The 25,202-nt window shown below is 36.9% G+C and overlaps 2 protein-coding genes and 1 long non-coding RNA gene across 3 annotated transcripts; 2 read left to right on the top strand and 1 right to left on the bottom strand.

Moving 5' to 3' along the window:
* The first annotated feature begins 132 nt into the window (after positions 1–132).
* On the top strand, positions 133–15,715 carry LOC117292637 (DNA polymerase delta subunit 2-like). The gene is made up of 12 exons (XM_033774762.1): positions 133–187; positions 4,346–4,570; positions 5,914–6,226; positions 7,411–7,532; positions 7,882–8,005; positions 11,058–11,172; positions 11,919–12,114; positions 12,600–12,680; positions 13,654–13,811; positions 13,989–14,116; positions 14,476–14,577; positions 14,916–15,715. The coding sequence occupies exons 3-12, from the start codon at positions 6,046–6,048 to the stop codon at positions 15,053–15,055; spliced, it is 1,347 nt and encodes a 448-aa protein (XP_033630653.1). The 5' UTR covers positions 133–187; positions 4,346–4,570; positions 5,914–6,045; the 3' UTR covers positions 15,056–15,715.
* On the bottom strand, positions 2,188–3,808 carry LOC117292638. The gene is made up of 2 exons (XR_004519297.1): positions 3,567–3,808; positions 2,188–2,692 (listed from the first exon to the last, which is right to left on the bottom strand). It is a non-coding gene; the product is annotated as an uncharacterized LOC117292638 (long non-coding RNA).
* Positions 15,716–16,787: 1,072 nt separating the features above from the next.
* LOC117292590 (Golgi to ER traffic protein 4 homolog) lies at positions 16,788–23,825 on the top strand. The gene is made up of 8 exons (XM_033774699.1): positions 16,788–17,054; positions 18,805–18,883; positions 19,256–19,337; positions 19,587–19,742; positions 20,289–20,427; positions 20,786–20,926; positions 22,333–22,484; positions 22,939–23,825. The coding sequence occupies exons 1-8, from the start codon at positions 16,945–16,947 to the stop codon at positions 23,025–23,027; spliced, it is 948 nt and encodes a 315-aa protein (XP_033630590.1). The 5' UTR covers positions 16,788–16,944; the 3' UTR covers positions 23,028–23,825.
* The last annotated feature ends 1,377 nt before the right edge of the window (positions 23,826–25,202 follow it).

The raw sequence follows: 25,202 nt of genomic DNA on the forward strand, positions 1-25,202 counted from the left end.
AAACAACATATAAAAACACATTGTAATATTTTAATACTTTAAGATATTTTTTAATATCATTTATTGTCAAATTTGTCATTATTGATTTCTTATAAACTAACTTGGTGAAAATGGCTACATTCAGTGTGTGGCGCTAAACAATCCTTTCCCGCAATATATCCGAATTGCTAAATGAACCACACACACGGTATGTCGTAGACTTGTGGACAAGTCGTTAAATCGGCCCCACGTGCTGAGATAGTGCTCCCCCGACAACACTGCTCTCGCGCGAACTCACTGCTCTCGCGCGAACTGATGGCTCCCCGATTTTGACTCCTCATTAACGACTTGTACAAGTTGTCAGCGGTACGTATTCATGTATTCAAGTACGAACGCGGTATACCTTCACTGTTGCCGCGGAGACAATCGTGCAGACGAGTCCATTTTTATAAGAGGGTAGTAATAGTTTCTAATACTGTAAAGCTTGAACCGGAGGGCATCTGTGAATCTTTTTTATTTTGATTTAACTGCTTTATTAGTTGATTAGGGCCTAACTTTACAAAGTCATCTTCAAATGCATTACTATTTATCTGTTTAATATCCGTGAGCTGCCTCATGCAAATAAATAATGCCCACGGTCAATGGTAATGGTCCAATGCAATCCTTTAACCCGATGTGTTCTGCTCGGACTGTGTACACTGGACAAGTTGCAACATAAAATATAGTTTGTATTAATACTACCAGTCCCAAAATTCATTATTTGTTTACTGACAAATGTTTTTTTATTTTAAGTCTTCATCTAAAAAGTGATTTTGAAAACCATGGTCGACATGTGGAAGTTTGATATGTGAGTCTTGTGGACAAGTTTCACAGGGGAGTCGTGTGCGCATCGCAGGGATTCCGGAAAATTTCAGTAACTCTTTTCAGATGTCGATGTATTTTAAAGGTATTATAGCTAATCATCGACATACACTCTACTTGCCCAAGATATTGCAAGACAAGGTTTCATATAGCAGCTGTACTTTTGTTTTGTTTTAAGCAACTGTAACCACGAAAAATACTTCTCACTTCCAAGCAATCATAACAATTAATATAAGGCTCAAATAGGGTAAAGACACCGTGAAATGCAAAAAAGGAACAGTGACTCCAATTGTAGTTTGCCTCAAACAAAAAACAAGAAACAAATTTATTGATAAATCGATCAACAAATGCAAACCAGTGGTTGAAATAAATAAATTAAATTGAGCAATAAACAATGAAAATACCTTCAGACTAATGGATATTGATGGTAGAAACTGTAAATAAAGAAAATGTGGAGTGTTTCCCTTGCACTTCCAGGTTGCTATATAAACATAGTGAGTAGTTGACTTTTGCAAAACCTGTTCATTACAAAACACTTTAAACAATTTACAAACTAGGCGAGTGCTAGAAGGGTTACAGCTCGATGGCCGAAGGTTCAATAGTCTGAATGTTCGATAGTCCAAATTGACAATAAGGTCCGATAGTCCGAATTGACAATAAGGTCCGATAGTCCGAATTGACAATAAGGTTTGATCGTCGATTCGGACTATCGGACCTTATTTGGACCAGTGAACCTTCAGATCAATGAACCTTCGGACTATCGTATCAAATGTACGGGTTAATGAAACCTACTTCATTTTGGGACTAATGAACCCCCTGTTATGGGAAATTTGTGCGTTCGGACAATCAAACCTTCGGACTAACGGACCTTCGGGTGGACACCGCTAGAAGACCGTACAGAAATGTAAACGGTGGTGGATATGTGAAAACTAACTTGAATGAACATTTTAAATGGGTCTTCTACCTATGTTGCACAACCGCCTAGCCTTTATACATTATCAAACCCTCTCAGTCTGTGCTTTGGATATTTAAGTATTTGGATTGGAAAGAATAAATTTTAACTAAAATGAGCAAAATAATTGTTGGTAATTGCACAGTATAAATGTCATTCTTACATTTGGAACCATTCAGAATGCACCATCCACATCAGTCAAGAACTTTGGTGCATATTTTGATTGAATTGTCTATGACTGATCAAATAGACCTGCTTTCGTTTACACCAAACTCTTTCCAACTTGTGTTAATCTTACGACTTGAGTTGAGTCTCAGCCTTGCAACGTAACATGCAAACCCTAAGATTAACGTTTCGTGAAAACGGCTCCAGCTTTGCAAGTCTGTTCGATTTCATGTGTCACAGATTAGGAAGTATGTATCTGACGATTCATAACATCATGTGATTCGCAGCCATGTTCTTTCTCGGTTAGATTGTTGTAATGGGCTGCTTACAGAAAACCCACATGCATATTTTAAAAGAGACTTCACAGTTTGCAGAACTGGGCTGCTCGTGTTATATTTAGGTTAAATCGCCGTCGTGATGCCATGCTCCTTCTAAGATCGCTTCATTGGTTACCAATTAAACAGAGGATTGCAATTAAGATTATTTTATTTGTATGAACATTTCTTTTTAAATCAGGCACCAGAGTAATTTAATGAGTGTCTAGAGTTGTATCAGTTTTTGCGTACACATCTTCACTCCAATGCAGATCCATCTCGGCTAACTTTTCCCATGACTCGCAGTAAGGCAGGAGATCAAACTTTCACAGTTTTTACAGCAGCTTAGGGGTAGGGGTGGAACGAACTTCCTTCTTAAACGAGGAGTGTTTCCCTTGCACTGTCAGGCTGCCATGTGACCCTGTGGAGAAAAGAAAGAAACACACAATGTTGACCTGAACTTATGTTGATTGTGTAATACTATCTGTAGTATGATAGGCTAATACTTATTGCAAGCAAATAAGTTAACGTAAATGTCAGAAAATTGTGTTGTTAAAATCACACATGAAGATACCATTTTTCACGTCAGGTACCTCTCTGTGCAGACGTCTTACGTGAGCATGAATTAAGCCCAAAGTGGTGACGTCACCTAACAACACAATGTTTTGACCTTCACGTTCACGTGTTTGCTGGCATAACATGCAGCTCATAAAACCTACCTAATACTTACGGGCTAAAGTGAGGTTCGAGGCAACACCATCACAAATAAAGACTCTCATGTAATTTCAAATCTTATTTAAGTTTTAGTGTTTAAATTTTTTAAACATTTTGTTATTATGTTTTATTATTGTTTCTAAAAAAAACAACAATTATGTTTAATTATAAAAACCAACAACAAAAACAGTGAATTTGGTACTTTTTGCATTGCTTGAGACTCTACTCTCTAGATACAAAAGTTCCAACAACAATGCAAAACAAGTAACCTTGTGTAGAACTAGAACTTTAGAAGTAGGGGCTCAATTTTAATAACCTGTGTGTGTCGGTGCAACCGCCACTGGCGATAGTGCTTTTTGTGGAACCATGGAGGTAGAAACTACCTCCATGGTGGAACCAGTGAGTTATATGAATAATAACACATGTTTTGTTAAGTTTTACTTCAAAACAAAACTTGTTCTTTTAAGTAAGAAGCCCCAAACCAAGTTACCGGTAACTCCATGGAGGTAGATTTTTGCAATATTATTTTGTCAACGCAAATTTATTAGTAGTTTAATTAAGAAACTTAACAGCAAGCTCACCTGTTTTGATTTCATGATGCCAACACAGTATGCACCAACCATCACCACTGCCTTGAGCAAGGCTACTGATTTCATCGAATATTCGGCCGGTGCAAATCATTTGTTTACAAAAGTGTCATTGCCTTTCATCAATCAATACACGCTGTGTGCAGTGTGTGTGTGTTGGCATGATGCATATAAATGGCGGCTTCTTCTTCTTTTTCCTTGCGACCTGTCGTCGACGTGAGCAGCTCTCTTGCATGTTGCATGCCTTGAGAAAACTGGCTACTTGACAGCTGCTTCTATATCTTGTTCTTCAAGTTTATCAACCAAGTCAGACCAAGTTAAGACGAAGTTATTTATTTAATATGCACGTCAAAGTTCCCGATGAAAATCCGTACTCAAAAGTACAACCATACACACACACGACGTCTAGTGTGTAGGCATAATAAATACACGCTGACAGGTTTGTTGATCGTTCATTCATACATGTGACTTCCCGAACCCATCCAATACAGGGTGTACTGTTTGACAGCATATACATGTTGAATATTCATTGATTTAACGACATCGACCAATCAGATGCGTCCGTACGATTTCGGCTGAAGTGCCCATAGGCTGTGCACAAACTGATGACAACTTGTACAAGTCGTTAATGAGGAGTCAAAATCGGGGAGCCATCAGTTCGCGCGAGAGCAGTGAGTTCGCGCGAGAGCAGTGAGTTCGCGCGAGAGCAGTGTTGTCGGGGGAGCACTATCTCAGCACGTGGGGCCGATTTAACGACTTGTCCACAAGTCTAGGTATGTCGTCGTACACACATGTACCACACCGTCACACATAGCAGAATCGCTTAACTGACGACTGTGTGTTACTTTTAATTAATAAATAGCTCAATATAAACAGCACAGTCTAATAACATTCCTTCCTCCTTGGTCTAATCTCCAGCAGTTGTTACGTCATCTCTCATCGTGTGAACTGTACCTCGCACGCAGTGATGAGAGGATTCTCCAGTCCATGTATGAATGGTAAGGTAGTCATTTTCTTTACTTTATTTAGATTAGAACTTAACTTTTGATTGAATAAAGTTTTGGCATGAGGATTGAATGGTAAGCAAACTCTAGGGGTCTCGTCATTGTTTGTATAGCATTTATTTAGAAGGCTTTAATTAGTCTTTAGAATTAGATATCACACCTTGTGTCGTGACACAAGTTGTGTAAAGTGTAAGGGTGTGATTTAGCATAGTTGCAAAGTACTTCTAGAAACTATAGAAGGCTCCCCTGTGTGTGAGCCGAGCATTATTATATAGTTTCTAGATAGAAGTAGTTGCAAAGCAATAGCATGTCAATTATGATTTAAAAGGCATTGAATGAACACTTTCGGTAACTACCTCTTTTTCAGAATCTTAATCTTAGGTTGCTCAAAATTATTGTGAACTCCATGCTCAGACTAGAGTCAGAATTAGATTTTGAGGTCATGGGTCAGTCCCAAAATCAAGCATCTGGAAGCACACAAGTTCGTTTGACACGGGAGGGTGTTTGGATAACTTTCCGTATGGCGCCACCACCTTTTTCACTCATTTTTACATAAAGGGATGTCTCATTGAGGTAAATTAGATACTATATTATTTCATATCGAATGAAAAAGTGGTGGCGCCATACGGAAACTTTTCCGGGTGTTTTTTCTTCCAAGTTCAATTATTATCTTGCACATTCGACGACCAATTGAGTTCAAATTTTCACAGGTTTGTTATTTTGTGCAATATGTTGAGATAGCCTACACCAAGTGAGAAGACTGGTTTTTGACAAATAACCATAGTGTCCAGTGTCTTTAAATATCAAACTTATTTTAAAATAGCGCCTCAATTAAAGCCATTGAACACTTTCTGAACAGAACAAAAATTAAAAGTTCACAGATTTACAAATAACTTACAGGGTTTACAGAAGGTTGGTGAAAGACTTCCCTTGAAATATTTTTCAACGAAATGCTTTACTTTTTGAGAAAACATAAATTCTCGATATTGAGAATAACAGATTTATTTTAAACACATGTCATGATGACATGGCGGAACGTGCGGAAACAAGGGTGGGTTTTCCCGTTATTTTCTCCCGACTCCGATGACAGATTGAGCCTAAATTTTTACAGGTTTGTTATTTTATATATAAGTTGTGATACACAAAGTGTGGGCCTTTGGACAATACTGTTTACCGATGTTGTGCGATTGCTTGAAGCTGCTAATAAGTAATATAAATTTTGTCATTTTAATTTTTTTATGGCTCTTGGTCTTGCTTGGTCGATAACAACTGAAAAAGTGGCATTTTGCTGCAGAATTCAAAATTTTACCCCATTTAAAATTGCCTTTGCTCTCCAGGGAATTGTCTTCAATGAATTGCTCGGATTCTTACAACTTAAATCATCATCTGGAAAATGAAGTGAATTAATCTTGGCTTATCAAAGATCAACAGCTTTCATTATCTCATTCCAAGCAACACAACTGCGGAAAATGTCGGAGTTATCAACCGAAACTGAAATGACCTTTGAGCGACCCAGCAGCAGATATGAAAATCTGTCCAGCCGTTTCCTTCAGAAAGGTCGCAATTTTAGGCGACAGTATGCCCATCTTTATGCAGAGCGTTTGTGCAGTATGTATACTCGGTTGACAGAGACAGCCAACAGAAAATGGGGTAATGATAACAAATTGTTGTAATCAAAATTTATTTATTTACTCACAAAAATTGTGTCTAGAAATAGATGTCACTGTCTGCAAAAAAGTTGCTAATATTATATAATGTTTTTTTAAAACAAGAACTCTTTCTATGGGCAACCATTCAAATAACTCTTTTAACCAGATAACAAAAAAGAACAAATTAATGTGCACATTTTTCCCTGACTTCATGTGCCTGATTGAAATGAGATTCCAGTCAGTGAGTCTTGGTTCTAGCCATAAGGCCCTAAAAACAGCCATGTCAGCCAAAGTCATAGTCCCAAATGACAGCTGAGGTTGTAGGCCCAAATGACAGCCATGTCAGCCGAGGTCATAGGCCTTAATGACAGCCATGTCAGCTGAGGCTATAGGCCCCTTATGAAATGCATGTCTGGCGAGGTTATAGGCCCTTATGAGAGCCATGTTAGCTGAGGCTATAGGCCCCTTATGAGATGCATGTCAGCCGAGGTCATAGGCTCTAATGACAGACATTTCCGCCGAGGTCATAGGCCCAAATGGCAGCCATGTCAGCCGAGGTCATAGGCCCAAATGACAGCCGAGGTCATAGGCCCTAATGACAGCCATGTCAGCTGAGGTCACAGGCCCTTAGCCATGTCAGCCGAGGTCATAGGCCCAAATGACAGCCATGTCAGCCGAGGTCATAGGCCCTAATGACAGCCATGTCAGCTGAGGTCACAGGCCCTTAGCCATGTCAGCTGAGGTCATAGGCCCTAATGACACCCATATCAGCCGAGGTCATAGGCCCTAATGACAGCCATGTCAACCGAGGTCATAGGCCCAAATGACAGCCATGTCAGCCGAGGTCATAGGCCCAAATGGCAGCCATGTCAGCTGAGGTCATAGGCCCTAATGACAGCCATGTCAGCCGAGGTCATAGGCCCAAATGACAGACATTTCAGCCGAGGTCATAGGTCCAAATGGCAGCCGTATCAGCTGAGGTCATAGGCCAAAATTGCAGCCATGTTAGCCAAGGTTTAGCAATCAACTGTGCGTGAAAACAGTTCTCTCTATAGAGGAACAATAAATCCTGGTGCTTTAGAGAGAATCTTTGTTCTCTTGGCTTTGTCAAGTAAAGGATTCTTTACGCCAGTACTTTTTCTTTCTAGAAAATTTTATAAATCCTTTTTTGTTTGTCCTTTTTAGGAGAGTCAGTTTTGATGCGCAAATTGTTTGAACTGAAGGCAGATGAGGAGTGTTGCGTGATTGGAACCTTATTTAAAAGTATGGAACTCAAACCCAGCATTCTGAAAGAAATCAGCGAAGATGTAAGATGATTTCATCAACCTTGCCTTCAATCCCCTCCCCTCCCCTAATAAAAAGGTCTGCTGTGTGTCCACATTGTACAAGCAGCAAACACCTGAAAATGACTTAAGGGTTGTGGACCAAGTCCAAGAACCAAAGGCGCATAATTATTAAGTAAGAACAAAAGTAACATCTCTCCCTTTCCCATATTCCACTTCCATGGTACAGTAGAAATCTGTTGTGTTGTATCTTACTTAGCAAGGGGGATAGCTAAAGGATTGGGTCTTTTCTCCTAAGAAAGAGTTTCTTCATCTTTGCAACGTTATTCTCTCTATAAGTTATTTCCATTTTTAAATCTTCTCTTGTTTTTAGCACAACATGGTTCCGCAGCCGAAAAGGGACAAGTACATAGCAGATACAGACACATTGATTCTAGAAGATGAACTCCAAAGAATTGTTCTCCTTGGAAATATTGATGTCCAAAAGGCTGTTACAGGTAGGCTACAAAGTATTACAGCCACTTAGAATTTAAAAACATTTTTGTTACAAACTTTTGGGAAATTGTTTTGAAATTCTAGTGTTATAGTTATGTGAGAGATGACGTGGTTTTCATCATTCCATCTTGCTCCCTTTATAGGTGTAGTTATAGTTTTATATGGTCACGAGAAAGATGACATGGTTTTCATCATTCCATCTTACTCCCTTTATAGGTGTAGTTATAGTTTTATACGGTCACGAGAAAGATGACATGGTTTTCATCATTCCATCTTGCTCCCTTTATAGGTGTAGTTATAGTTTTATACGGTCACGAGAAAGATGACGTGGTTTTCATCATTCCATCTTGCTCCCTTTATAGGTGTAGTTATAGTTTTATATGGTCACGAGAAAGATGACATGGTTTTCATCATTCCATCTTGCTCCCTTTATAGGTGTAGTTATAGTTTTATATGGTCACGAGAAAGATGACATGGTTTTCATCATTCCATCTTGCTCCCTTTATAGGTGTAGTTATAGTTTTATATGGTCACGAGAGAGATGACGTGGTTTTCATCATTCCATCTTGCTCCCTTTATAGGTGTAGTTATAGTTTTATATGGTCACGAGAAAGATGACGTGGTTTTCATCATTCCATCTTGCTCCCTTTATAGGTGTAGTTATAGTTTTATATGGTCACGAGAAAGATGACGTGGTTTTCATCATTCCATCTTGCTCCCTTTATAGGTGTAGTTATAGTTTTATACGGTCACGAGAAAGATGACATGGTTTTCATCATTCCATCTTGCTCCCTTTATAGGTGTAGTTATAGTTTTATATGGTCACGAGAAAGATGACGTGGTTTTCATCATTCCATCTTGCTCCCTTTATAGGTGTAGTTATAGTTTTATATGGTCACGAGAAAGATGACGTGGTTTTCATCATTCCATCTTGCTCCCTTTATAGGTGTAGTTATAGTTTTATATGGTCACGAGAAAGATGACGTGGTTTTCATCATTCCATCTTGCTCCCTTTATAGGTGTAGTTATAGTTTTATATGGTCACGAGAAAGATGACGTGGTTTTCATCATTCCATCTTGCTCCCTTTATAGGTGTAGTTATAGTTTTATATGGTCACGAGAAAGATGACGTGGTTTTCATCATTCCATCTTGCTCCCTTTATAGGTGTAGTTATAGTTTTATACGGTCACGAGAAAGATGACATGGTTTTCATCATTCCATCTTGCTCCCTTTATAGGTGTAGTTATAGTTTTATATGGTCACGAGAAAGATGACGTGGTTTTCATCATTCCATCTTGCTCCCTTTATAGGTGTAGTTATAGTTTTATATGGTCACGAGAAAGATGACGTGGTTTTCATCATTCCATCTTGCTCCCTTTATAGGTGTAGTTATAGTTTTATATGGTCACGAGAAAGATGACGTGGTTTTCATCATTCCATCTTGCTCCCTTTATAGGTGTAGTTATAGTTTTATATGGTCACGAGAAAGATGACGTGGTTTTCATCATTCCATCTTGCTCCCTTTATAGGTGTAGTTATAGTTTTATACGGTCACGAGAAAGATGACGTGGTTTTCATCATTCCATCTTGCTCCCTTTATAGGTGTAGTTATAGTTTTATACGGTCACGAGAAAGATGACATGGTTTTCATCATTCCATCTTACTCCCTTTATAGGTGTAGTTATAGTTTTATATGGTCACGAGAAAGATGACGTGGTTTTCATCATTCCATCTTGCTCCCTTTATAGGTGTAGTTATAGTTTTATATGGTCACGAGAAAGATGACGTGGTTTTCATCATTCCATCTTGCTCCCTTTATAGGTGTAGTTATAGTTTTATACGGTCACGAGAAAGATGACATGGTTTTCATCATTCCATCTTGCTCCCTTTATAGGTGTAGTTATAGTTTTATATGGTCACGAGAAAGATGACATGGTTTTCATCATTCCATCTTGCTCCCTTTATAGGTGTAGTTATAGTTTTATATGGTCACGAGAAAGATGACATGGTTTTCATCGTTCCATCTTGCTCCCTTTATAGGTGTGGTTATAGTTTTATACGGTCACGAGAAAGATGACATGGTTTTCATCATTCCATCTTGCTCCCTTTATAGGTGTAGTTATAGTTTTATATGGTCACGAGAAAGATGACGTGGTTTTCATCATTCCATCTTGCTCCCTTTATAGGTGTAGTTATAGTTTTATATGGTCACGAGAAAGATGACGTGGTTTTCATCATTCCATCTTGCTCCCTTTATAGGTGTAGTTATAGTTTTATATGGTCACGAGAAAGATGACATGGTTTTCATCATTCCATCTTGCTCCCTTTATAGGTGTAGTTATAGTTTTATATGGTCACGAGAAAGATGACATGGTTTTCATCATTCCATCTTGCTCCCTTTATAGGTGTAGTTATAGTTTTATACGGTCACGAGAAAGATGACATGGTTTTCATCATTCCATCTTGCTCCCTTTATAGGTGTAGTTATAGTTTTATATGGTCACGAGAAAGATGACATGGTTTTCATCATTCCATCTTTCTCCCTTTATAGGTGTAGTTATAGTTTTATACGGTCACGAGAAAGATGACATGGTTTTCATCATTCCATCTTGCTCCCTTTATAGGTGTAGTTATAGTTTTATATGGTCACGAGAAAGATGACGTGGTTTTCATCATTCCATCTTGCTCCCTTTATAGGTGTAGTTATAGTTTTATATGGTCACGAGAAAGATGACATGGTTTTCATCATTCCATCTTGCTCCCTTTATAGGTGTAGTTATAATAATAATAATAATAATAATTTATTCATTTATATTGCGCCCATTCTGTAAAATGTAAACAAGCGCATAACAAAATAATTATAAAAATATAACATTTTACAACAGGAAAATATACAGCAATCCAAACAAACTGAAAATACAAGAACCTTACAGGACAATCCGAAGAGTAAAAATTGCAAAACATAAGACAGACCAAAACAAACTATAGTTATAGTTGTATAAGGTCATGAGATATGAAGTGGTTTTCATCATTCCATCTTACTCCCTTTATAGGTGTGGTTATAGTTGTATACGGTCACGAGAGAGATGATGGGAAGTTTCAAGTGGAAGACTTTTGTACAGCAGACCTCCCAGTGCAGATTCCTCGTACAAATCTGGACCAAGATAGGTAATGTTACTCTCGTCAAATGCTTTAACTTCATCGTCTATAAATGATTGTGATGGTAAAAAAACAAAACGAAGACATTTTGAAGGAAACCTGTTCAAAGGGAACATCAACTGTTAACTGATTTAACTATACTACATTTAGGGAATAATTTTGGCCTATTTAAACTCTCTGTTTAATACCATTTGCAGTCTGGATGTGACACAGACTGCAACCGGTTTTAAACGGAGTGTACTGTGTTTAATACCGGCCAAGCACATTTTTATTTCCATTCATAAATACCTTTTCTGTCAAAAAACATCAAAACTTTTGGGTCCAAAAGTTAAAAAAATGCAATAATTGTTCACTGATTTCTTTCAACAAAACACCCCTCAAGCTATGAAATGGTAAGGCCCTCTGGTAAAAACTCTTTATAAGAAGATTGGCGTGCACGTCACGCGTATCGCGTGATGTGGCACAGATGTTCCAGCCGTTGCTCTCGACCAATAGGAATGAAAAACTGTCTTATAAGCACAGGTGCAAGCTCGCGAGTCACGCCCATGTTTTAACACTTCTGGCTTTGGTTATATCATCCGTTTAAACACCCCCACGTGATGTCCTCTCAACCAATCAAAATCGAGAAACTGTCTGGGTTATTTATGAATGCATATTAAATGTCCATCTCTATTATGTTAACACTGTTCTATGGTTCTATGTGTTTAGGCATTGTTTTGCACTAATGACTGATAATTTCTCTGGACATCATTTAGGTACATTGTCTTGGTGTCTGGTCTGGGTGTTGGGGAGAAGGGTCATCACCTTATGACCCTTCAGCTTCTACTTGATTTAATAACCGGTCAGCTAGGGGGTCCTGAGGAGCAGGAGATGTATTCAAAGGTTGTACGAGTCATTGTTGCCGGTAATAGTCTCAGTAAGGACACACAGACTGCTGATGCACTCAATACGGTTAGTAGAATACACATTTAACCCCCTCCAATCACTAGCTCCAAGTTAGTTGACTTGACTTTGTGCAAATTAAATATAATTGAAGTCGCTTTAACTTGATATGATGTGGTCATGTAAATTGTTACTAACCAAATACAGTTGACTCCCTTTATAACAAGATTGTGGGAACTGTCCAAATTACCCTATAATGGGGCATTGTTATAAGAGAATAGTTAAACAAAAAAACACATAGCAGAAATGATGTTTTGGACTTTAGAATGTACTCTTTATTATAAAGCAGAACCTTTTTAGAACAGTGCTCTTTCTAACCACTGTAACCTGTTTTCAAGAACTCTTCGGTACGGTAAACTTACAGGTAGAAAAGCATTATATTGGAGATTTCCTCCCAGTTAGATTGACAAATGTCAAATAAACAACAGATAAAGAAAGGAGAATGTTATAAAATGCTTTAACAACAACTTTTTGTTAACCTTTTCTTTCCTTAGGCCAAATACTTGAGTCGTAAGGTGAAAGCAGGCACAGTAGAAGCTGTCAAGGCATTGGATGATATATTTGCTCAACTTGCTGTAAGACATCAGTTTCTTTCATTTAAAGACAGGGTACACTATTGGTAATTATCAAAGACCAGTCTTCTCACTTTGTGTATCCCAAAATAAGCATAAAATAACACATGTGAAAATTTGGGCTCAATTATTCGTCAAAGTAAAAAAAAAAAAAAAAGACAAAACACCTTTGTTGCGTAGAAACTTGTGCTTTTAGATATGACTGAGATTCAAATTGTTTTAGTGAAAATTACCCCGTTCTATAATACTACACTACTTCAAAGGGAGTTGTTTCTCACAATGTGCTATATTATCACTGACTCTCTAGTGTTTCTTACCAAGTAAGTTGTATATGGTTATTAACTTGAAGAGTGACTACCAAAAGTATACCCTGCCTTTAAGATTCAACTTGTTGAATATTCTCTATGCATAATGGCTCAGCACATACTGTACATGTATGGTTTGTTAATCTTTGCAAACTACTAAGGAAGTTTATTTATTTATTTATTTCCTTTATTTACCCAGGGTGAGCCAAATATTCTCTATGCATAATGGCTCAGCACTAATGTACATGTATGGTTTGTTAATCTTTGCAAACTACTAAGGAAGTTTATTTATTTATTTATTTCCTTTATTTACCCAGGGTGAGCCAAATCAGTAAACAAACTGGTTTCCATTTGGGCCCTGCGAACAAACTAACATGTTAAAAGTAAAAAGTTCATGTTGGTGTGATGCAATTTTTTTTGGGTTTAGATCCTATTTATTATAATAATGAGTAGGGTAGATGGCCTTAGCTTTCGATCCATATCGGAACCTTCTTCAGATTATTTATTATAAGAACTTATAATAATCATGTGTTAATGAATAAACAGTAACAATAACGAGCAGTGAAAGTTCAAGACCTTTCTGATGCGACCTCCTGAAATCGCATCTTCCTAAATTAAAAGCTACAATACTTCTGATAGAATGGTTTTCTTTTTCATTTTTCTTTTGACAGAGTTGTGTTGCTGTTGATGTGATGCCTGGTCCAAATGATCCCTCATTCTGCTTCTTGCCTCAGCAGCCCCTGCATCGATGTATGTTCCCCCAAGCCTCTGTTTATCCCACAATGCGCTCTGTCACAAACCCATATGAAGCGTGTGTTGATGGTGTTAGGTAGGATAAAACAGTTGCAATGTTACATCCTCAAAATGTACTATACATATCTGTTCATATGGAAAGCAGTTTGTTAACTTAAAATTTTAAATTATGTAAAATCCCTGTTGTTAGCAATTGAACTTGTTTTTGTAGTGATTTGTTAATTTGGACTGCTAATGTATCACTCGCTTTCAGATTTCTAGGGACATCTGGGCAGAACATAACGGACATATTCCAGTATACTGATATGGAGGATGGCATGGAGATATTGGAGGCGACTCTTAAAGCCTGTCATGTAGCACCCACGGCTCCAGATACATTAGGTTTGAAAGCTCTTTAGATTATAAAGCTATTCATTCACAAAGTGTGGGAAAACAATGTTAAATTGGATGTGCAAGTCTTGAATGTATCAAACACATCTCAAACAAGTCAAATCTTTTAAAAACTTTTTCTTTTGGACAACAAATCTTGAAAATAACAAAATACCAATAACAATTTGATGTACAAGTTTGTAATGCAACTAAATTGTTAAAATTTTTAATAAAACAAAAATTGATTTTAGGATGAGGATGCTTATTTGTTTAGAAACCAATTTGCCAATCACACCTGTTTCATGGTAATTTTGTGATGGCTTCTATACACTTTGGATTTAATCCCTAACATTCACTTCTGTCTACTACAGCTTGCTATCCTTACTATGATGAAGATCCATTCATTGTGTCCGAGTGTCCACACGTCTACTTTGCTGGCAACCAGAACAAATTCCAAAGCAAAATCTGGAAAGGTATTAATTTAATTGGTTTTCTTAAGAACTGTTTTTAGCAATTTTATTTTAAATATCGGGCCAGTAAACTATTTATTTCGAAAAACTATTTGTTTTAATAGGTGTTATTGGGCGGTTTGGAGTAGGGTATGGGAGGCAAGAACACGCAATGGAGGCAAATTCCTTTGTACCTTCTGAAGAATTACACTCTGGCTTGAATAATGTTAGTTATTGTCCACTGTCTTGGAATTGAATAGTTTTCAAAAATGTAATAAGTAGTTTTGAAGTTCTAGTAGTAAATGATGTTTTTTGTTGCACCTTTTATTACCATGTTTCTGTGTCTGTCTTTGTAATCACAGGTCAATCTGGGCAGAAGGTTCTACTGATAACAGTTCCACAGTTTATGAGCAGCCATGCCTGTGTGTTATTGAATCTACGCACACTCAGCTGTACACCTCTTGTGTTTTCCAGTGACATCAATCCAAGCAATGCTGAATGAACGCATCAGTGTCTACCAGTACTGTCCGATACTGTGTATATCGCTTTTACAATATCTAACATCACTGGCTCAGCCAGAAGGAAGCTGTAAAGAAACTTTTTGCTTGTCAGGTTTCTTTTCATAAATAATAAGGTTGCCAGTCATAAACACTGCAAGTAACGAGGTAGGGGTCCATAGGCTTGGTTACATGACGAGGGAGTGGCCTAATCTTGGGTATATTTCAAGGCTGCATTGGAAATCACATGGTAGGAGCCTAGAATTGGTCATATTGCAAGCCTATTGGAAATCGGCTTGGTCACACTGCAAATTACATGTCATGGCTATTGTTGTGCTTCGGTAGTTTTGTAGGCCCTTGTCTAAATCTGAATTCTATTCAGCATCCTAATGACAAAGCATCTTAATGGAAACCTCACTTCATTAGAGAAGACAATGAATCTTGTCTCTATGTGCAAATGTCTACAAATCTTTTCCAAGTAACAATACTGAACAAGATAAACCTGGTTGCAGTTACTCAATTGAGCAGGTTGATGCTCAAAGTCAATAATGGCGTTTTGGAAAACTTTTGTTTAATTTAGCTTCTTACTGGTAAATTGTATAATATTCTATTTCTCTAGACTATAGCAATTATGCTTGGAATAAATAAATATTCTATTCTCAAGACTTATGTGTACTATCCTTATGTATTTTATTTGAGTCATTACTATCAAATTAAAACAACATTTAACATATTACTTTTTTAAATCAATGAAAATTTGTCCCATTATAATAAATGTGTTTTATTAGTGGCATTGAAGAGGTGGTTTTGCCAAAGTAATTGGGTTTCAAATTAAAAACAATTCCTTATCTGAATCAACCTCTGAACTGCAAGTGATTGGATTTGTTTCTGTGATTGCAATTAGCAACTGGGCTGTCGTGACTGTCTTCAATGAAATTGGATGTCGGGTTTCAACTGCTTTGTCTTGATATTCACAGGAATGAAAATTGTAGTATAAGAAGAAAGGTTCTTTGCTTTATTTGTTTGAAATTCTTCATCATTGCACGGTCGGGTTGTCATATTCGGGCTTTGGTTCAAATCCTGCTGGGGGTACAGATAGTATTTTCAGCTAGTCCCCTGATTACTCGTGTTTCCACTGGAAACTCCAGTTTCCTCCCACATCTAAAACTGAAACTGTTTTTGGTTTTTTTCTTGAGTCTCTCAATATGGACTGTTTTTAGATTTTCTAGTGATTACATTTGCTTATCTTGAGTCCGTGGCTTCACAACTGGAATTCATTCATTGAATGAAACCTTTCTGTCCCGACTAATGTTCAGAAATTTTACCCCACCGGCACTATCGAAACACCAATACATGTATAGTCTTAACATGATTTTGTCCATGACTTTTAGGAGTATTTGCTTTAATGGCTATGAAAGAGGTTCTCCAAGGTGAAATAGAGTTTTGTGATGTATCACAGGTCAACCATGGATAAATTTATTCCTCAATGGGTCAACAGAAGTGTCCTTATGAAAGTGGAACAAAATATATAATCTTTACTTAATTTTGATCATTGTTTTGAATTTTGCTATTTTCCTTGTTTGATCATTAAGAGGGAAATGTTCTTCCCGGTAATTTTGTTGAAATTAGATCGAAAGAACTAGCTTACAAATTCTAAATTTTCTTGGCTGGGAGTGAACCGTTCAACAATCACTGTTGCTGTATCGGTATTCTCGATACCAGCTCATATCAACCTCGTGTTCATATTCAACCATTTAATTTTCCCCACATTGAAAACCTGAATGGGGAGTAAAAACGTGGGAACGAGATCAACTTATACATGTATTTTACACTGTCGCGTATATATATAGTGTACGAAGTGTGTACATAAGATTACTGATGAACCAACAACATCATGGCGGCTGCTGGAAGAGGAACTTCTCGTGTTTTGCAAAAACTAAAGCACAATGTGGAAGAAGGAAACTACTATGAAGCGCATCAAATGTATAGAACTCTTTATCACAGGTAAGAGAACATTTTTCTTTTGTACCAAAAAAACAAGTAGGCCTAGGTATGTTTTCCAGTGTTTTTCGCGAGTGAATTTTTTGTCCCTTTCCTTTGCTTTGATTTTGTGTGTGGAGGTGTGTCCCGCTGTTGTTTTTATGAAACTTGTACTAAAGTGACGTACGTGTACACAAAAATACAAGCTACAAAATCCTATTTAAACTTATTCTCCTTCACTTTAGTTAGTCTTTATTCACAATTCAGTCCAATTTGTTCATAAATTTAAGGTTATGCCTACAGCCTTACACTTACAGGTCCATGCATTGCATGTGTGCGGGTAAGACTCTAGTCTAGTGTAAGAGTTATTTACACTTTTTTACTCTTTCCAAACCAAACCTAATCTTGCCAAAATTGGGCTCGGAAAAGTTTCCACCACTTGGCGCCACCACTTTTTCAATCGATCTGAAATAATATGGTATGAAGGTAGACCCATGAATGAGTAACTGGGGTGCTGTACTCCTTTTTTCGAAATTTTGACATTCTCGGTCATACTAGCACGACCGAGAATGTCAAAATTTCGAAAAAAGGAGTACAGAACAGCGCCCCAGTTACTGGGTCTAGGGCTAGTAGTAGTATGAAGGTAGCTCCATGATCTAATTTACCTCACTGAGAATATCCCTTTTTGTAAAAATGAGTAAAAAAGTGGTGGTGCCATACAGAAAGTTATCCCAAGTGAGCTCACCATGGTCCAGAAAATCCACTCCGCAAAAATAAAGTTGCTAAAAAAAAGGATAAATTCTCACATCACAATAATTCAGAATTTTTGCATTTCGGTAACAAATATGGCTGCCTTAAGTTATCAATGGTAAGCTGTGCGCAAAGCTGGTCAAACCATTGGATCGTTGGTCATTATATGAGTCGTTAGTTAGCTTATTGGATCGTTAGTTATTATATGAGTCGTTAGTTAGCTTGCTACAGGCACAGTTGTTCGACCATTAGATAAGTAAAATGTTAAAATGCGTCTGATATTGATACTAAAGAGTCACATAGTGGCAAGTTGGTTAGCACTGGTTGGACTCTTTCATCATGATATGTCCATTGGCTAAACACCAAGTAATTGTGAACATGTACACAGTCACCCTCCATCCTCCTAACTAGTATCAGGAGACTTAGGGTTATGACTCTCACAACTATTAAAGAATATTTATGAGGCGCCAAAATCCACCAAATTTAGGTGCTCAAGACGCAAATCACACGGTGAGTGGATGGTCAAAGTAAGTGCCTTCTGATAATTTCAACTCAGGGTCAGGGCTAATAATCTGCCATAGTGCTGAGGTCGTGACAAGTGCACAGCTGCCGGGACCTGGATTGTACAGGAGTTGAAATGCCCCCGTATACATGCTGATTCCGTGGTAAAGCCAGTACGAAAATCGCCCTGCGGGGCAATAGCGGAAGATGGCCTGAACCACATGCCAGGCCAAGTATACATCCCAGCCATGTCCCTGCTAATCACGGGTCTCCATTGGAGCTGGGACTACTATTTGTGCCTTTTCTTTGAATGATTGATTGAAAATGAGGGAGGGGGTACTTTTTGTGCCTTTTCTTGAATGATTGATTGGATAAGGAGGGTTGGTGTTTCTTTGGTCCGCATGATGAACCCATATCATTTTCAATAACACATCTTGCTATGTATAGTTTAGATCAATCAGAGTGCTGTCCATTTTGATGCAGATTTATGGGCTAATTGTTATTTTGATGTTTATATCTTCAGATACATGACCCAGAAGAAACATGCAGAGGCAGTAGAGTTGATGTACAATGGAGCAACTTTACTCCTCAGCCATAATCAGGTACAATTCATTCAACCTTTTCGTTTCATCTCAAACCATAACTAAATGTTATCACAGGGATTTTTTCTTTTCTTTTTAAAGATCAAATTTTAAAAGAAATGGAGATATATAAACATACCGCCCATATTGTAGGGTAGGGCTTTTTAAAACTAAGATGAATGTTAATATTGGGCGTCATGCTCGCAATTTTTTGAGCACTCATGCAAAAAGTTCAGTTTTTTTTTCTCAACTATCACATCCCTGTTACCAACATGTGCTATGGATTTGCATCCGAAATGTTGGGGTGTAGAAACTGTGGTTTTTTTAAAGTTGAATAACTTTTAGTAAAGAAAATCATGTGATCGTCTTCACCAATTTGTTTTTTCTTTGTAGTACGCAAGTGGAACTGATTTGTGTTTATTGTTAGTGGATGCATTCAACACATCTGATGCCCCGGTGAATACAGAAAACATAGGTATGTAACTATTGTAAAAGGGGGTTTCAAGACATTGGCATGATGACTAAACCATATATTGCCTATTGAGTACAATCTGTACATTGTCAAGATGGCTACAAGACAATCTTATGCAACATGCACATTGAAACGAAATTAGGATTATCAGTGCAATTCATCAACACACGGATATTTTAAATTTGGCTGTTTTCAAACTTTGGACCTTGATATTCATTTCAATTTGTCTGTACTTTCCCTGATGATTAACAGATAAAACATCGAGCCTGGTGTCTGCAATCCCTGCTGAGGTTCCAGAAAGAGGGAAACTTATAAACTCTGCTCTACAGTGGTCTAAATCCAGTAATACTGCCTTCAAGTCTGGAGACCCTGAACTTCATCAGAGACTCGCAGTTACCCTCTGGAAAGGTAAAACTCTGCCAATCGTTTCTAGTGGTCAATACATGGTGGAACTGTGATGGGAAAAATGCTTACTTGATATCAAGTTGAAACTTGCCTTAAAAACCTTGAGAAGAATTCCATCCGAGAAGCTGACATCTATTCATGTTTATTTAGTTTTAGGGTTTTAGGACTTTGAGGTTGCATAACATGGCACTACATGCTGTTTTTACACTTTTCAAAAAATTAAATATAGAAGCAACTATAATTTAACTAGTTATGTTTACAAAATGTATCTTAAAAACTAAGAGAGGGAATAAATGGCAAATCTCTTTAACATCATTGCTGTTCCATGCCTGTTAATGAATGGGGTTTTTAAACAAGTTTTAAGAATCCTTCGTCCTTGCAACCCTGTAGTTTTTAAAATGATAAATCAGGGAATTAAAGCTGTGTAGTGCTTTTCATGCTTGGCAAATCCTACAAAATTTGACTTTGGAATACTAACCTACTAATATTATTATAATGGTTGTGTATTCTTGCACTCCTTTAATCTAGTCTTGATTATTATCTTAACAGAGAAGAATTACCTGGAAGCTAGATATCATTTTCTTCATTCCTATGACGGAGAGGGTTGTGCTACGATGTTGATTGAGTACCATGTTGCTAACGGTTACCCCAGTGAGGTAGACATGTTTGTAGCTCAAGCTGTGTTCCAGTAAGTTCATTTTCTTTGTTGAAACTTTTAAAACATTGAAGTTATATTTGTTAAATCTCAACTGTTCACCAGTTGACACCAACTAATTCTCAATGTTAACTGTGCCACCCATGTTAATGTTTTCATAAATAAATTTGAAAATATTTGTCGTTAAATATTATTATTGAATTGAAATCATGACTATATCAAAGTAAAGATACCAAAACAGCATATTAACCTTTGATTGGTCAATTTTCATCTGCTGTGGATCTTGCCAAACACAGAATATTTTGAAAAAGGTCTCCTATTTGATCCTCTGCCATAACTGACCAACTACAGAATGTAAATTCATTTATTCCCCTTGTAATTATTTTGTTAGGTACCTGTGCCTGAAGAACAAGGCCTGTGCAACTCTGACATTTCATATATACACAGAAAAACACCCTGCTATCGAGAGTGGTCCACCATTCATTCTACCTCTTTTGAACTTCTTATGGTTTATGTTGATGGCAGTAGAAAGGTAAGATTATATGAATTGTTGAGCTGGATACTGAGAATATCTTTCTTTTTACTTGATCAGTTTCAATTCAATTCATTAAAACATTTATGTGGGTATAGACTGTGCAAGTCTCGCGCGGATTTGAACTTCCAGGACCATTGTGGTCCCAACCTTATGGAGTTTTACGTTGGGGAGATTTTGTTTCGTCCATTACTTTAGTTTAATGTAGTTCATGACCATAAAAATGACATATGTTGTTAAAAATGTATTATTAATTAATATCATATATAAAAGTAAAAAACAAAGTCAACATAATAACAAAGAAAAACCGATATTTAAATTTGACCTCAGGTCAGGTTACTTGGTAAAAATGGGATTTACCAATGGGGTTTCAAAAAATTTAAGATCAAACAAACATCCTTGTCCCAGAGTTTTTCTTTTGTCTATACATAGACTTTAACCGATAATTGTGTATTTGTTTAAAAAGCTGAAACTAATTTAAACAAGCTCTATGAGGTATTTTTGTTGTTCAGATTCGGCATTAAAAATAAATTAAAGCAAAGATTTTATTCATAAAAAAATTAAGTTCTTCAGTTGTCGTGTTTTCTCGCTCGGGTGCGCGCGAGACTTGCACAGTCTATTACCCTCACATATTAAATACATAGTTTGTGTTTTATGATAATAACAGTGGCAGTTATAAATAGTAGCCAACATTATAAACAATTAGAAAGGCAACACTAAGGCTTGGGTGAAGGTATGGCTTTTTTGTATCCTACCCTATTGACAGACATACACTGAATATAACCAAATTTAACCAATGGGAGACTTTCTGGGACGATAGAGGGCAGCAGACTTACCGGGTAAATCCATTGTTCTCAGAATTATGCGCATGTTCAGAACTACGTAAACAATGGAAATATACCCGGTATGTCTGCTGCCATCTAGCGTTGGAAAGTCTCCTATTGAGGTTGAAAACTGACTGGGCCCAATGTCATCAAACTGTTAGTTACGTTGTGGTATGACCCATTGCTAAGATATAGGATTCAAGCTGCCTCTAGCTAATGGAAATACTCAATGGTCTTGTGGTAATCTGTGGAATGGTTGAGGGTGCAAATCTTGTCTGGATTTTTGTTCACTAGGTTTGGAGAAAGTAACGAGTATACAGTGCGTTACACACACTGGTGTTTTGGTAAAATCAAATAATGTTCTTTATCGCGGATGGCATGCAAATTTGACATCTGTCAAAATATTGCTTGGCAAATTTATTTTGAGAGAAGGATAAGCAGGGTCCTGACACATTCTGTTGCAAGTGTTTTTCTTTTCAAATCGAGACTAGTGGGTGTACAGGGTTTATATTAGTTAAGGACTAATGATAGTCAATAGCCATTGTTATGTCAGCTTAATTGTTTTCTGGTTTTGTTTTTTAGTGGCAAGCTTCCAACCTTTACTGTATTGTGTGAACAGTATCAGCCAAGCTTAAAACGAGACCCAGTATATTTGGAGTACCTAGATAGAATAGGCCAACTATTCTTTGGCTTGCCCCCACCATCAGGACCTTCAGCAGGGGGCGGCATGTTTGGTGAGTATACCTCTTTTTCACATTAGTTGAATCCTTTTCCTCAAATTTTAGATACAAGTGGGGGTGGACGACAATGCACAGTAACCACCACTACTCAAAAAGAGATTCAGTTCAATTCAATTCTTAATTCATCATGCCCAGCATGAAAATCACTTTTTTGATTTGCACATTCAAACACAGTTATTAAAAATAGCCAAAAAACATACATGAACCGTAGAAATTAAAACTGCAACAATATAATGGTGTTACCTCAAACCTTTTTTAGTTATATGCACAGTAAATGAAACCAACATGCACATGGGTTAATTCAAGAGTGGCACTTGACCTAAAATCCCCCAATCATGCTCAAAGGATCTGCTTGGGTGTTATATAACAGGAAATACAAGTGGTGGCTACCTTGGATTAACAGTGAGCTAAACATTTGTCACAACTTGTTATTATTTTAATCTTACAGATAATCTTCTGCGTAGTTTTCTTGGTGGTGAATCGGGAAATGACGATGAAGTACAAGTGGCTTCTCCAGCTGAGGAGGAATTAGATTGATGTAACTTATATGAGACATTCAAGTCTCCATCAATCTTACGTTGTGTCTTCTGCTTAGGGGAATTAGATTGATGTAACTTATATGAGACATTCAAGTCTCCATCAATCTTACGTTGTGTCTTCTGTTTAGGGGGAATTAGATTGATGTAACTTATATGAGACATTCAAGTCTCCATAAATCTTACGTTGTGTCTTCTGTTTTTATATTTCAATCCTCTTGTTGGAAATACTTGTTGATTCTGAACATTTTAAAGGTGTCTGTTTAGAAGGCTTTAACTGAATGAAACACAAATTATATCAACATAGGGCAAATGAAAGGACTGTTAGTTCCCAATGCAATATAACTTCATTACCTAAAATTCCTTTTGAGTGATCAATGTAATCATTACACATTCTTTATTGTAGGAAAATATTTACAAAAATCACAAAGAATAAACATTACATAAAATGATATTAATTTGAATATAAATTAAACAAGTCAAAACAGAAGGATTTATAAACACTATTCAAACTTTAAGGTACCTTGATCATACGTTTGACATCAAAATCCCTTTATTGTTTGCATCTAGGTCCAGTATAAACTTGCAGGAACGAAATCCATTTGTTATCAACAATTTTAAACTGAATCAGTATCTATGTATAATTCTTTCTATTGATGATAAAAGAACGTTCTTGATAAAGTTGTTTAGCCATTATTGGAATATCATAGTACCCATAGTTAATTCAAATCTTTCTATTTTGTTTTATTGTACAAGGGTTTCAAAGTTGGTCTTTTTTGTTTATTTATTCATTATTTTTTATTTTTTAACTTTGTGTTTGGTGGTTGTTTTTGTTAATATATATTTAAAGGCACTGTACATGTTTGGTTATTGTCAAAGACCAGTGTTCTCACTTGGTGTATCCCATCATAACACTTAAAGGCTGTGGACACTATTGGTCATTGTCAAAGACTAGCCTTCAAAGTTGGTGTATCTAAACATGAATAAAAAAAAATACCTGTGAAAATTTGGGCTCAATTGGTCATCGAAATTGCGAGAAAATAATGAAAGAAAAAACACCCTTGTTGTTAGAAGTTGTGTGCTTTCAGATAGGAATAAAAGACTTCTAGCTAGAAGTCTTTTAATATTTTAGTGAGAAATTACCTCTTTCTCAAAAAAAACTACGTTCCCTCAGAGGGAGTCGTTTCTCACAATGTTTTATACTATCAACAGCTCTCCAATGCTCGTTACCAAGTCAGTTTTTAAGTTAATATTTGTTTTGAGTAATTACCAAACGTGTACCTTCCCTTTAAAGTTATAGTAAAATGAGCTAAATAGGTCTATATTAAATTTTGAAAATGAGATTAATTTTGTTCAACAAGATTAACATTAACTGCACTGAACCCGACTCTGCTTTTGTGATGGGAAGGATGTTATATTGTTTTATTTACTTGATTATCTCATCTAGCCAACCGTCGGTCCATTGACAAAAGTAGTTATAATCGGCATTCTTGTGACATTTGTTTTTCGGTTTTTTATACTTGGCGCGCATGCTGGTGAAGCCGTACTGTTACTATGCTAACCATCATTAAGGTAGCAGTTCAGACTACATTCCACCAAACGCAAAACTAAACAAGCAGTTTCATTTTGATTGGTTTGAGATGGCTACAGTTACGTCAGTTTAAATAAAAATAGTGATTTAGTCTGCTTAATTGTGACATTTGTTTTGAGGCTTGTTATGATTAGCGTGCATGCTGATGAAGCCGTACTGTTACTATGCCAACCATCATTAAGGTAGCAGTTAAGACTACATTCCACCAAACGCAAAACTAAACAAGCAGTTTCATTTTGATTGGTTTGGGATGGCTACAGTTACGTCTGTTTTAATAAAAATAGTGATTTAGTCTGCATAATTGTGACATTTGTTTTGAGGCTTGTTATGCTTAGGCTTAGCTTGCTTGCTGGCAAAGCACTTTAGACATCTTAATAGCTGTGGCTAAATCACTGACTCTGCTCAAACAACATAACCATTCAGGTTTACATATAACTGTAATTGCCATATCTCTTTTAGGAAATTCACCATTAAGATGTGACTATACCTTTTGGGGCAAAGGTGCGTCAATCCCATAAACATTTTCATTTATTAATTTTCATTTACTGACTGTATTTAGCTAGTGAACATAAAGCAATGATTGAT

This window comes from Asterias rubens, chromosome 7 (assembly GCF_902459465.1).
Source record: "Asterias rubens chromosome 7, eAstRub1.3, whole genome shotgun sequence".
NCBI lineage: Eukaryota > Metazoa > Echinodermata > Asteroidea > Forcipulatida > Asteriidae > Asterias > Asterias rubens.

Coding starts and splice junctions, on each gene's coding strand:
- LOC117292637 (XM_033774762.1), top strand. CDS start 6,046: ATGTCGGAGTTATCAACCGAAACTGAAATGACCTTTGAGCGACCCAGC. Junction 12,115..12,599: donor CTGCTGATGCACTCAATACG/GTTAGTAGAATA, acceptor TTCTTTCCTTAG/GCCAAATACTTGAGTCGTAA. Junction 14,578..14,915: donor CCAAAGCAAAATCTGGAAAG/GTATTAATTTAA, acceptor TTGTAATCACAG/GTCAATCTGGGCAGAAGGTT.
- LOC117292590 (XM_033774699.1), top strand. CDS start 16,945: ATGGCGGCTGCTGGAAGAGGAACTTCTCGTGTTTTGCAAAAACTAAAG. Junction 19,338..19,586: donor GGTGAATACAGAAAACATAG/GTATGTAACTAT, acceptor GATGATTAACAG/ATAAAACATCGAGCCTGGTG. Junction 20,927..22,332: donor ATGTTGATGGCAGTAGAAAG/GTAAGATTATAT, acceptor TTTGTTTTTTAG/TGGCAAGCTTCCAACCTTTA.